Consider the following 14,548-nt stretch of genomic DNA (forward strand, 5'->3'; position numbering starts at 1 on the left):
TTACCACAACACATGGTATGCTCCTGTGCACACTATCGTCCATATAGAACACTTTCCCATAATGTATGCAAGTGAACCTCCAATGTGGCTCAGAAATTCTGGCAGCTGCAGTGAAACTTTGATAAGGCTTCTGGGTGACATAGATAAATCTCGCTAATTCTCATTTCCATCGTGTTATCTACATATGACCCAAAATAATACATGTTTCTGTAATTTTTGAAATCAATTTGACGTATTAAGAAAATGAACCATGTCAGATTTCCAGTAAGAAAACCTTATTTAATGCTAAATTGGAAGTCTGTTTCTCTGCTATTTAATCAACAAAGTAAATAATCGCAAAAATTACAGCAACTAGGTTATAACCTTGTAAGATCAAACGCAGCACTTAACAATATTTAATGGAATTTTTTCGCCATGGTTGTTTTATCTGTTTTCTTAATTATACACCTTACAATGTTTTGGCTGAATCCATTACCATAATCACATTAAGACTCACATGCCCACAGTACAGCTATATGTGTGAATTTGACGAGTGAAAGTGTATCAAGAATCTTTAAATGTTGCTCTCGTAATCGTTTAAGACAAAACGATTTAACGTATATAATTTAAAAAATTAAAAGTGATCAAGATGGAAAATTACTTTATCTAGTAACAGTGATTGTGGACCGTTTTCATGATTTTGTGTCATTTAAATCCACTTATAGTCAAAATATGAAATACACAATAAGACAATCTAATACAGCAAAACACGTTAAGACTCGACACTAGGGCTGACCGGGAGTGACGACAGTCCAAAGTACATGCACACTTTTTTTTAAATGGAAGGAATGACTCATTTCTCCCATGTTTAATTTTTATACAGCATAATTTTTTTTTTTACTTCTGCACACTTTGAGTGTTTGAGACTGGCGAACTGAGGGGGAATGGTTATTGAGACCTACCAGAACAGATGCCTTCTGTGGCAGATAACTGAAATGTGGACCAGTAGCCTCCCTAAGCAATTAGTGGTCTCTCCTATGGCTCATTATTAGATAATGTATTATTCTATATGATTATTCATATCATTCAGTGCATATTCATATCATTCAGTACCTATTGTCTGCTGCCAATCTATCTTTATGTTTAAATAGGGATCATAATAAGATCAAGATTATTGATATGGCTTCAAGACATTAAATAGTCAGAAGCCGAAACCTTTAGAGTTCATTATTCAATGTAATGAATACACACTTTCGGGAATTCCTCCAAATTGGACAAGCATAACTTTTTGGTACTCTGTGAATACACTATCAGTATCATTAGATCAAACTCTAAACTTAGCTGAACACATTTACAACTAGCAAGAACGCGTAATTGTTCCATGTATAGCAAAACGGAACTTCTGGAAGCACTGGTCATTCAGTATTTACTTACAGCGATGACATACTGCAAAGGTTTTGTCAGGAAAGCTGACAGGATTTCTGGAATAAAATAGATGACAGCATATCATATATTTGAGACATTTACCATTTTGATCATGCACTTATTTTCACTATATAGATAGAGTGGTAGCTTCACTCATCCTTGTACATGGCAGTGCAATCTTGACATGCAAAACAGGTCGTGATATGTTCTACTGTGCAAGTAAATACACTATCTTGCTCAGAAGCAACCTTCCTCTCGCTGTATCACACATCAGATTCACTTTTCAAACTCTGAAGGCAGCCAATTAATGGACTCTTTAAATAACTATAATTTCCTTTTTTAAACAGTAGTTACTCGTAATCCAGTGCCCCTGACTATAAGACAGCCTATGTACATTTTAATTTCTTACAACTCATTATTACCACTTCCCTCATTTTTGCATTAACATTATCAACAGTTATTATAACTAATACTATTATCAATACCTATATAGTTGTTACTCAGTTGCTATTGTTTCTGATATCTTCACTTATTCCACTAGAAGTGGAAATACAATAGCTATTTCGCCATTGTTTTTATCTAAACCTGGTCCCAAGCCTATTACCCAGTTTCACATACCATTTAGATGGGGACAGATATTGAACTATATGAAAACAACATAAATTAGTTACAAACTATGGCATGTATACATTTTATTCAACACGTAAACGTCACTACCAATATTCGGGTTTAGGTAATTACATGTTCGATATGCCAGCCATTAATGGCGATGATGTGATGCAGACGAACAGCGAAATTCTTCATGACCCATTGAAGTGTCGGAAAATCTGTGCTGTTTATGACCTCTTGAATAGTAGTTTTCAGCTCAGCTACGGTTCTGTGGCTGTTTCTGTGCATCTTGTCTTCAATATGGTCCCACAAAAAGCAGAGCGTGTGTTTAAATCCAGAGAATATGGCGGCATTCTAAGCCCATGCCAGTGGCCTCTGGGTACTCCAGAGACAGAATGCAGTCTCTGAAGTGCTTTGCCAGGACAAGAAACCCTCTTCTGCTTTGATAGGGTCGAGTTCCATCTTGCATGAACCACATATTCTCAAAGTAAGAGTCACTTTGGATAATGGGGAGGAAATCATCTTTCAAAACCATCACGTAAAATTCGACAGTCATGTGGCCAAGTATCATCACTCTGATTATTCAGTGAATAGTCATTACACACCACACAGTCACTCGTTGAGGGTGAAAAGACTACTCGATCACGAAATGCAGATTCTCAGCCCCCCAAATGTGGTAATTTTGCTTATTGACGAACTCATCTACATTAAACTGGTCTTCCTCGCTAAACAAAATCATATAGGCGCATAGTAATTCCCATCATGCCACACAGCCAACTGTGCAGTTTGAACATCCTAGCCCAAACCATTCAGAAAGTATAACGATTTTATTTCATACAGTTCAATAGTTGTCACTCTGGGTGTATATTGATAGTTATCTGTAACAGTACAAGAAAGTGCAGTTCAGGAAGAAATATTGTAAAACATACACAAGTGTTGCCACTACTGTAAATTCCGTTGGCTGAATAGTTGAAATTGTCCATAGTAAGTTGTTTTAACATTTATATTTGTGCTACTACAATTTTTAATGTTTCTTTTCCATCTACCCCTTGTATCTTATCATCTGTCAAATATGAGTAAACATACAGAGTACTGCAGTATTCAACAATGTTGACGTAACTTGACTATTTAATCTTTTATTCTTTCCAGACTGCCTACTGTCGGAGCTTGAAAGCATTACATTTGATAAATGCTGATAAAGTAGTTGATTTGGCAATGAAAATATTGAAGGCAGCTCTTTCCGAAAAGTTGCAGAAGAGGGTAAGAAATGATACATTTTGTTATGTACTTCTCTTAGTCCTATAACTCATGAGAAATCATATAATAGGAGTAGGATATTTCTGTAGATTCTGGCTCACTTTCCATTTTCTAACTCACTCACTTGTTTCACTTACTCATTGACTAGAAAACGTATCCAGAACCTATGAGAAATATTCTAATACAATACACTTTTCAGGGCTAATTTTATAATTTCATTTAAATTACTTAGACCACTAAATAAAAATGAATATTTTTTCATGTCATATTCACCAATTTTCAAAATAATTATTATTTTCATAAAAAAAGGTAGAATAGGAAAATAAAATATAGTACTTCTTGTAAAAAATTTGCGAATTCTTTCTTCTTGAGCTGCCATAAGATTTTTATGATTTGTTGTTTGATATACGACTTATTTACAGTTCTATCATATTCAAAATTAACTTTAATTTCCTGATGTCTCGATATACATTCTTTACAATTCTTTTTAATTCCCTAACATTCTTCTTCTCTAGACAGTCACCATATTGCTTTAGCTGTATAGTATTGTCCATTTAAAGATTATAAAATTTATTGGGGAAAAAATGTAATTCATTCTCAAACCTGCGAAGCAGCTACCACATTGTCGTTTTCTGGACTCCTCTGACCCTATGTACACAGCGCTACATGAAGACTGACTTGTGTCCTAACAGAAACGCTTCATTTATTCGTACTCTTATTAAGTACATAGGTGAAGGTGTTGACTGTTTAGTCGAATGGCAATTCTCTGCCAACCACTGATACTTCAACAACTTGGTGAGATAATGTCCAAAATCCTTCAGTCTACATTCTCGGTTTAGAGGTATGACAGAGTAAAGTAAATCTAAGATTATATATAAAGTTGATATTCTATAGACAAAGTGCTACTTTCATCAGTTTATTTCTTATGAATAGTTTGTTATGAAATTATATGCAGTTATGTCAGTGTCTGAGTTGAGTACTGTAACTCGTTTAAAATCGAGAAATGGATCATATGTTTGAGAAAAATATTTTGAGGAATAATATACCACATTTCCTGTGGTAAAATTTCGTTTCTTCCATTTTACAAGTATATATCCTGTAATTTAATGTGATCGAATAATGAAGAGTCAAGTAGCTGATTTTTACACTACATATCTAAGAATTACAATTACAAACACTTTGAATCAGAAGAAACACATAAAATGATATGGGGAAGAATGAACAATGATTGAATTTTATTCAGAGGACGCTTAGAGTATGTAACAGATCTACTAAAGAGACTGTAATGACATCCTTTTCAGAAAGGGTTGACAGAGAACATCGAAAAACTTCAAAGAAGGGCTACACATTTTGTATATTATCATGAAGTAAGGGACATAGTGTCACTGAAATGATACAGGATTTGCAATGGACATCATTAAAACAAAGGCTATTCTCACGAAATACCAATCACAAACATTCTCCTTTGAATGCGATAATATTTTGTAGACGCTGACCTACACACAGAGAAACTATCAGATATTACATGGGAAGACAGAGATGTTCTTTCTGTGCAAGCGCAATACGAAACTGGAATAATAGAGAATTGTGAAGATGGTTCGATGAAACCTCTGCCACGCACTTAAATGTGATTTGCAAAATATCCATGAAGATGTAGATGTATATTTTTGCGATTTGTCTGCAATGTAACAAACACACAACACAGCATACCAAATTCAACTGAGTTATAGTAATTTGTGGTATCTAGTACGAAATTTTTCCTGTCACTCAATTTATACAGTTTGTAGTTCACAAACATTATTGGTTGACAGTTATATTCGTGCTCCAGGATTGATCAATTAGAATAAAATTAATCATTTGTATGTTTATTAAAAAGGGTTAGATCAACAAAAAAGAAATTATAAAAAAATGTGAAAAAAATGAAGGTTAGCACAAAGAAAAAATTACTACTCTTATTGAAAAAATGAAGAAATTATTCCATTAGGTCAGTGTCAAAATAATTCAGTTATTGTGTTTTATGTCTGCATTCTTTAAAATCAGTATGTAGTTACAGAATATTTTACTAGAGGAAGATATAAAGGAATAGATTGTTATCATTCAGGTCCAACTCATTCAAAAATACCAAAACAAATAGTCACGAATAACCATAATTTTTCAATATTTTCAGAGAATATGGCAAATTTAAATCCTGTTTTTCATGACTTTCTTTGGCAGTGATTTAAAATTTGATCATTTTAAAGGAACCTAGGAATCACCTATTTAATATTTTTACGATTGACATGATTGGAAAACTGAATGAAGGTAATTTCAGAAACAAAATACAGAATTTCATAACCACATAAACCTTAAAGAATGATGTTAAATATAATTGTGTAAAATGTTTAATTAATGTATCTTCATCTCAAATAAATGTTTGCAAAACACCATATAGACATTGATAAAAAGCTAAACAAAAGAAAACGAAATCTGAAGAACTGAAAGAATTATTCAAGATCTTGAAGAAACAACCACAAATAGAATATAGAAATATATAAAAGAAAAAAAAACAGTTATTGATACTCCTGAACAAGTCGAACAAGGAATAGAAGGATTAGTTGACAATGTTCTGAAAACTATTGAAGAAAATAGAGAAGTTGAATAATTGTTGGTTCCTTATCATGAACATGATCATTTAGAATAATATAGAGATTTATCACCAATTACAAAAATACAAGATTGATTATTTTCCTGGTAAGTGTGACTATACATTAAGTGAATCAGACATTCAAGCTGCATTGAAAATATATCAAGAAGAGAAAATAGGTGCTGCTAAAAACATAAAAGAGGATGCTCTTAAAAATATTAAAGAGGATGTGTTAAAAAAAGTAATGTTAGTGAAGGAACGTAAAAGTATTTTAATCATACTGGAGATCCAACTTTTGGATTAAAACCTGTTGATAGATTTGAATTTGTTGGACATTTTCCTGTTGATTTCGATATCAATTAATTAAAAATTGCTGGAAAGTAATACAGAGGCACAGATGATCTAATGAATCTTTTAGCTAAAAAACAATTTGCTACGGAAGATATGGGTGAAAATTTGATTCTCTTGATTTATCAAATTATGCCATCATATTTTACCATTATATTCTGAAAATAAACCATATAAAATGAAAAATCTAGTAGAGATAAAAATACAATAAACTGATACAAGAATTAGTTAGTGTCTGTATTCCAAAAGTGTATTAAATTTCATTAGATTCAGAATATTTAGATGCAAAACGAGATAAAAATATATAGGAAAAGCATTCGAATATATTTGGATGAATCATAATAGAGATTTAGTCGATAGATTAGCAGTAATTCGTGGTAAGTATCAGCAATAAATTAAAATTAACATATTGATAAAGTTTGCTTAGCACAGATGTTAACAAAAAAATTTAATGATTTTATAATAGAGAATCCAAAAATAATTCTATATTTGATTAGATTTTTGAATAATTTTGCACATATGCTTTGGAAAAGTGGAAAACATGGTAAAGGATTAGTAAACTTAGCTTTTAAAGAATTTATCAATGACAGAGATGTATCAACCAGGATTAACTTACAGTAGGCCATTTGCAAAGATTGAAGAAAGACTATCGATGTGGATCCTGGAATTAATAAATTAGATGTAGCTTGTAAAAAACATAACTAGCATATTTTGAGCATAATGATTTAGAACTTAGATATCGAGCTGATAAAGTACTTCAATCAGCTACAAACGAAAGTATACACAGTTCAGATGCTAGTACGAAAAAGGAAATTGCAGCTACTGCACATAGAGGGAGAATTTATGGAAAACTAAAATTAGGTATGGTAATTGAACTAGACGACAATGGTTGGGAATTATAAAATTAAAATTATTTTGTTTTGGTAAAATGTATTGTATTTAAGTGAATGTGATGCATGTGACAATACACACTATTACAAATAACATTGATGATAAAATATGTGTAGAATGTGCAACTGTTATGTTATGGCTCTTCCTCGAGATGTTCCCAAAAAAGGAAATAAAGAGCCAATTTCATCTCATATCAGAAATTTAGGAATTAAGAGTTTTAGAACTGAACCTATAAGGTCTGTTGTTGTTTCATTAAGGACAGAACTTAGAGTTGACAAGATGAATGAAATAGAGAATTATAGTAAATTAATTTAATCAAATGTACTTTTACCATATTCTTAAAAAGGAAAAAAATGGAAAATTAGAAGATATTACTATTACAGAAAAATAGTAGGCTTAGAATGTAAATAAAATGTAATAAGCAAAAACTACTTAAACAATAATAGAATAGAATTATAAAAATCATTAGTCCTTCTAAATGTTTGTCTATGTAAAAGAATAACTTATCAACTGATTCTACCTTGGTATTCGGTGGAAAAAATAAAGCAAAACCAATTAAATTAATCCTGAATAAATACATAAGAGCCAGAATATTATTAGTAATTAAAACGCGTTTTTCTTAAAATAATGGAGACCTAATATTTCTAAGCCAACTTCCTATATCTAATTTAAAATTATTGTTTGGAAAAAAATTCAAAAAATAATCCCAGATGATTCTGTATTACGAGCAACATTAGCATAATCTGAAGCAGACCCTTACCATTCTTTAAATTCTCAGGGTTGATACTCCTTGACCTTAGATTATTGGTAAAATTTTCAACAAATGCCAACATACTGGCTGAGATTCCATGTCAAATAAAACAGTAAATTTCATTATTAATTAATTAATCATTTTTCTCTCATAAGTTACAATATCATAGCATTAGCTTATTCTCATCCTTTATCATCATTATCAGTATAATGATCATCAACTAATAACACCATCAAAATGATTGGTAATAAACTTATCATTAAATCTTTTATTAACACTTCTACACATAGTATATTTAATTTATTGTTTTACCCATGCATAAGTACATTCTTTATGAAAAATATTATTACAGTTTATTTTTAAAAATTGGTGATTTTCTTTACTTAAGCTTATAGGATACCCATATTTTTTAGACTTCCATTAGTATTTTGTAAAGTTTAATTACATTTTCTAGGAATTCTTCTGATTCAGTGTGAGTCCTTATAATAATTTTTGAATTAAACTTATCTTTAAATTCTATTAAATAACCTTCATACAATTTTTTTCACCTGCTATATCATTCCAGACGATTTTACCTTGAAATTCTCTCATAAAATCTTCAGACATTTCTTATACATGTGATAAATTCTTCCAGTATAATTGACCTTGTAATTCCTTCAGAAATCTTCACACAACGCTTCTTCATTTGCTGTATCATCCATATTTACTTGATCTTGAAATTCCTTTATAAAATTCTTTTATAATTCTTGTCTGTATGATAAATTTTCCCAGTATAATTAACCCTCTTAAACTCTTATCACAATTCTTATCTAGATGACATAATCTCCCAGTTTAATTGTTCTTGAAACTCATTCATCAAAGCTTATATATATGAGCCCAATTCAATTTATCTTGAAATTCTCTAATAAATATTTACATCCAATTTAAAGAATTGTTGAAAATATAATTTTTTATGTAAGATAAATCATCTGAATAAGTTGTTGTTCTTTAGTTTTTAAATCATTCAATTCTTCCTTCCAGTTGGCACAAAATTTCACATGATTCATTAATATTATAATTCACTTCTTCATTAATAAGATCAATAAATTTTAGAATAATATCTAAGACCTAATTCTTGTACTCTAAGCATCAGTTCGCTGGATTTCATATTATTAAGTCCACCATTTAGGCTAAATATTACAATTACTTGAAAAGAATGTGTGTTAATTAAATATGATACTAATGCTTTTCAATATAGAATTACAGACCAGAAGAACTCCTATATGTAAAAACACAAGTATGAGTTTGATTTATGGTTAAATATATATACTAATTCAGAAGGAAAACAACAATTAAATCGACAAAATAGTTCAATGTAGTTTCATGTCTGTAAAAATTTACAGACCTTGAATAATAGAAATTTTCAACATAATTTACAATCAAATTTATATGCTATTTACAATTTAATCTTCAAATTACTTCAAAAAGTGTCAACTCTGTAAAACTTTACAGACTTGTAAAAATAGATAGTTTAAATATGATTTAGAACCAAATTCATGCATTAATTCACATGAAAAACAGCGTTCAAGTACTCAAATTGTTGTATATAAACAAAGATAGTTCTGCTATTGTTTAAAGTGAAAACAGTACTTTCAATAGTGCTAGGTGTAGGCCAGGAACCAGAAGGTAGGAATAAAGCAATTAAATATTTAAATGAGTTTCGTTACTTAGATATTCAAATGGATGAAACAATACTTGCTCAAGTGAATGATGATCTATTAAGAGAATCAGTAATGTTGTTTCACTAACATACAATCTTGATGTAATTGGTGAGTTGAATGAAGAAACTTTTAATTTACAAACAATCCAAAATGTGATGAAAAAGATTTTTTCAGCAGTTGTAGAAATACTATCTATAAGTGGAAAAAGAAATACAGAAAATGTAATTATAAAGGATCAAATAAAGAGAGGTTAGGAGTATAGAGGTAGACTTTCATTTACTTCAAAATATATTAATATTCACTTTGCAGAATCTATTAATAATCCTAATATATTAATTACCAATTAAATACAAGTATGTACACATAAAATATCTGCCCAATGATTTTCATAGGAACTAGATGGAAAAAGAAATGTGTTAGGTCACACATTTTTTTCCAAATGAGAATAGTGATGTTATAGAAATATATATGGATTGACATGCAAATTGATATGTGGAAATTGATAAAACACACCAAAATATCAAACCAATTTATTTGTAGTTTTAGTTCGTTAAAATAGGACCTCATTAGGTTTATATCACTCAGATATTTATGAATCAATAACGTATCCATTCTATAACCGTTCATATGTAGAATTATTTCAAGATGATATTGATGGAAATGAAAGTTTTATCGTACAAGAATTTCAACACAAACGACTATACCAAAATCTATATTAATTATATCGGCAGTTAAATGAATCAGTTAATGCAGTAATTGAAATAAATAAACTAGTTTCCTTATTAATTTCAAATGGAGTTCTATATTTTTAATGAGAAGTGGGTAGAATAGATACTGAAGCCAATTTACAGTTAATAACTAATAGGTTAAAATTTTAACATCTACATTTACAAAAATAGGTGGAATAAACCAAATACCAGGTGTATAAATTACGTTATTTGTTGAGAGTATGATTTAGATAGCAAATTTACCTACATTACAATTAATTCTGGAATCTCCAAAGGCACTATCTAGTATAGGATGATGTAAAAGGTTTATTTTAACAGGTGTACCATTCAGGTAGAGCATTTTATTGTTTAATGAAATTATTTATACATTTTATACATTAATCACATGGAGTTACAGCTAGAAATTTTACAGAGTTACCTACAAGTTTGAATTCTGCATATATATATTAGATTATTGTTTAATTTTTTTCAAGGATGGTACTGTTTAACAAGGAAAATTATTCAGAAAAAATGTAATGGGAGGTAGTGCAGTTGATTTATCTTGATTTGATATTAAATGTACAACATTATTGCATAATGTAATAACTTTATTAAGAGGGACGATAGAAAAACTACAGAATATTACTTTCTCACAAATTTAGCAATTTCTTTCTATGTATATGGAGCATGGTCAACAACCAGAGCAGTCTTCTGTAAAATCCAATATGTAAATACTGTGATTCTGAGAAGTCAATTGATGATTTTACATCACAGAAATGTACAATGCATGGACATTGTGGTGTGTAGACAATGTGTAAGTGAATGTCACGCAAAAATACAATGATAATCAAATTCCCTATGTATGTGGAAAAAGTACTTGTAAATATTATTTTAAAAAAGTCTTACAAACGTTTCCAAGTGAAGAACGTTCAGAAATATTATTGTCAATGGGAAATGAGGAAAAACAAGAAACTGACACAGTGACAGTGAAACATAAATATTTGCCAAGAGCTTTTTAGAAAAATCCTCCTTACTATGGAAAGTGTAAAATATGTGTTTTGGAATATGTGAAAAATAATGAAGGACAATCATCTCATACTTAATTTTAAATATCTAATCAATGAGATTTCACAATGATTGGATTTTGAAATAATGATTTTTACACATTTAATGAATTTTATTTTCCATGAATACAAGGCAACATGGTGCAATGCACAGATGTTCAACTCCATGATTATTGTAAAAGAAATATTTTAAGAGGATGTAATAAATTAAATATATCTGCACTAGTCTGATTTATTGACAGACATCAAATCACAAATCTAAACCTACAAGAAGGAAGTCTTTGGAAACAATTACCTTATCATAAAATTGAAAATGACGATATTTTCAAAAATAAAAAGATAATTCATTGAAAGAAATATTACCCTTTTCTAACGATTTCTTTGAGAAAAAAACTAGAACTTATACTGAAGATAAAGCCCTCTTTATACTAATGTCATCATGAAACAAAAATTTAGAACTATTAAACAAATATATTTTTATTCTACTTTATTTGAGAAACCAAGGGACAGAAGAACAGTTAGAGATTATCTAGATGATACAGCAGTTGAAACTGTATACAAACTATAAATTTTGAAAAAAAATTAAATTCACTTGAACTTAATCATTTATAACTGTTGTAAAACAGAAAGGTATGAAACTTGTAGAAGATAACCCAAGAATACAGATTGAAAAAACCTTATGACTTTTTTGTGAGTACGAAATGCAGATAAGCAGATATAGTATGGATTTTCACTTCCAGACAAAATACTGTAGGATCAAAAATGAAAGAGAGATATTTAAAAAATATAAGAGTTGTAAACAAAATATTTTATGAAGAATTGGTGTATTTCAAACACATTGATCGGGATGGACATTAAATAGAATCATTGGTTTACTACTAAAATTAACAGATACAATCGATTGAGATGATCATCTTACTTCAAATTACCTGATAAGACAAAAAATAAAAATGCATGTATTGCAGTAAAAATTAAAAATAACATGTATTTTTCTTGGCCTATAAAATCAGCTTTAAATCTTGTACATTAAAATTCACAAACAGTTAGGAAAAACAAAAATGTTGGTCTTGATCTTGATCACAACTTGAAAATTTTGAGTTTAATGTAGTGTTTGATCATATCCACAAACTCAAAATAAAATAAATGTGTCTATCAATGTTTATTCATTTGATGAAATCTATCAAGTGCATCCATTAAAATTACAAAACTATGAATGAGAAACATGTAAATCTCCTTTATTTCAAGAAAAGAAATAAATTCACACAATTGTATAAAAAGTTTCTCTTGGCTTGTTGAAGTCAAATTAACAAACACAAAGAAGTAAAATTTATTTCTGATAAGTGTTTAGTCCACTTCAGCAGTAAAGAAAAATTAGATAATCACACATCAACCTCTTTAGGTAACAAATCATTAAAATCAGAAATGCCAGAGAAACTTTCCTACATAAGTCTTAATAATTATCAACATACACGAAAAGATTTGCAGTTGTTATTTATGCTGAATATGAAATATTGATGTTGGACAACAAGCAACCGAATCCAGAAACTTTATGTAGAATGGAATATCAAAAACGTGAACCAAGTGGCTTCTGTCAATATATTAAATATGTAAATAGACACTATGAAGACCAAGTTGTTTGCAGAGTATCAAATTGTCATAAAAATTATTGAATGCCTAATACAGAATTTCAAGAAAGTAAAAAAAAAATATTCAAAGAAATGAAACAGAACAACAATCAAGATGTGCAAGATTGGAATAATGTACATTATGTAACTGTTATTATTCAACAAAACGTAAAAACATTCATCATCATGATCTTTTGACTGGAAAATTTATAAGTCTATCTTGTAATAAATGTAATTTACAGTTAAAACAGCAGAGTTTTATACCTCTTTATCTACTTAATTTTCACGACATTATTCACATGTGTTGCTGATAAAATTGGGTTATGATAGGAAATAAATAAATTTAGTAGCATACAACAAAGACAGATTTAATAGTACTGGTGAGTGAACAGAAAGTTTAGACATTAGATACATCGACACTTTATAATTTATTGCTTCTTCACTTGATAACCTTTCACAAAATTTGAAAATAATTCAAATGAAAAACACATGAAAATTTTCCTGTAAGTGTTATTCCATTTAGTGATCAGAAATGGTCTTTATCAAAATGATTACATGGATTCTTGGGAAATCTTTGGAGAGACACTGTTCTTACCAAAACAGGAATTCTATTACAAACTGATCGACTGATGCATAATACACATATGCAAATATATAGGTGAATATCACGATCTATATTTTAAAACTGATGTATTGTTTATGTTTAATGTATCTAAAAATTTTGGAAAAACTTGTACATAAGCTTATCATTTAGATGTGCATATATTCTGGACCAGGATTATCTTGTGATGCAATGTTGGAAGTGACTAATCAGCCACTTGATTTAATACATGATTATGATATGACTTTAATGGTTTAAAGAGAATAAGTGGAGGATTATCACAGTGCAGTAAAAGATATGTCAAAACAAACAATAATTATATGAAGATTTTTGATGGTAAAAAGATAGCAAATTATCTTTAGATGCAAATAATTTACATGGCTGTTATATTAGTCAGTATTGACCATACGGTAAATTTGAATGGGATAATCGAGAATATTTTGATAATAGAAGAGTAAGTGAAATTTCAGATACTGATTAAATTAGATACATTTTTGAAGTTGATTTAGAACATGATAAAGAATTCCATGATTAACATAGATCTTTATCGCTCACTTCTGAATATAAAATTGTATCAGGATGCAGTCCTATGACAGGTTCAGCTGTCACTCGAACTGGAAAAAGCGAATTGTTCGCTAATTTAATAAACAAAAATAAATATGTAGTTCATTACAGAAATCATAAGAAGATCAATCGGTATGATATTAACAAAAATACATCGAGTTTAAAAATTTAAACAATTGGAGTGTTTCAAGAACTATATAAATTTAAATACAGAAATGAGAACTAAAGCAATAAATGATTTTCTAAAGGATTTCTATAATCTTATGAATTACTCGGTCTTTGGGAAGACAATGTAAAATATTAGAGATAAAGTGGATATAAAATTAATCTCACATGGAGAAAATGTGATTCATGACTAGCAAACCCAATGTTTAAAGCAACAATTATATTTAATGAAAAGAACT

General features: G+C 29.5%; 1 protein-coding gene across 1 annotated transcript in view; it reads left to right on the forward strand.

Annotated features, from left to right (window-relative positions):
* Positions 1 to 14,548, forward strand: part of LOC126272158 (retinol-binding protein pinta-like) — a 260,190-nt gene that overhangs the window by 214,278 nt on the left and 31,364 nt on the right. Inside the window, exon 5 of the mRNA XM_049974791.1 lies at positions 3,163 to 3,273. Coding sequence (XP_049830748.1) covers positions 3,163 to 3,273 — 111 coding nt within the window. The remainder of the gene's footprint in view (positions 1 to 3,162; positions 3,274 to 14,548) is intronic.

The sequence above is a fragment of the Schistocerca gregaria genome, chromosome 5, assembly GCF_023897955.1.
Source record: "Schistocerca gregaria isolate iqSchGreg1 chromosome 5, iqSchGreg1.2, whole genome shotgun sequence".
NCBI lineage: Eukaryota > Metazoa > Arthropoda > Insecta > Orthoptera > Acrididae > Schistocerca > Schistocerca gregaria.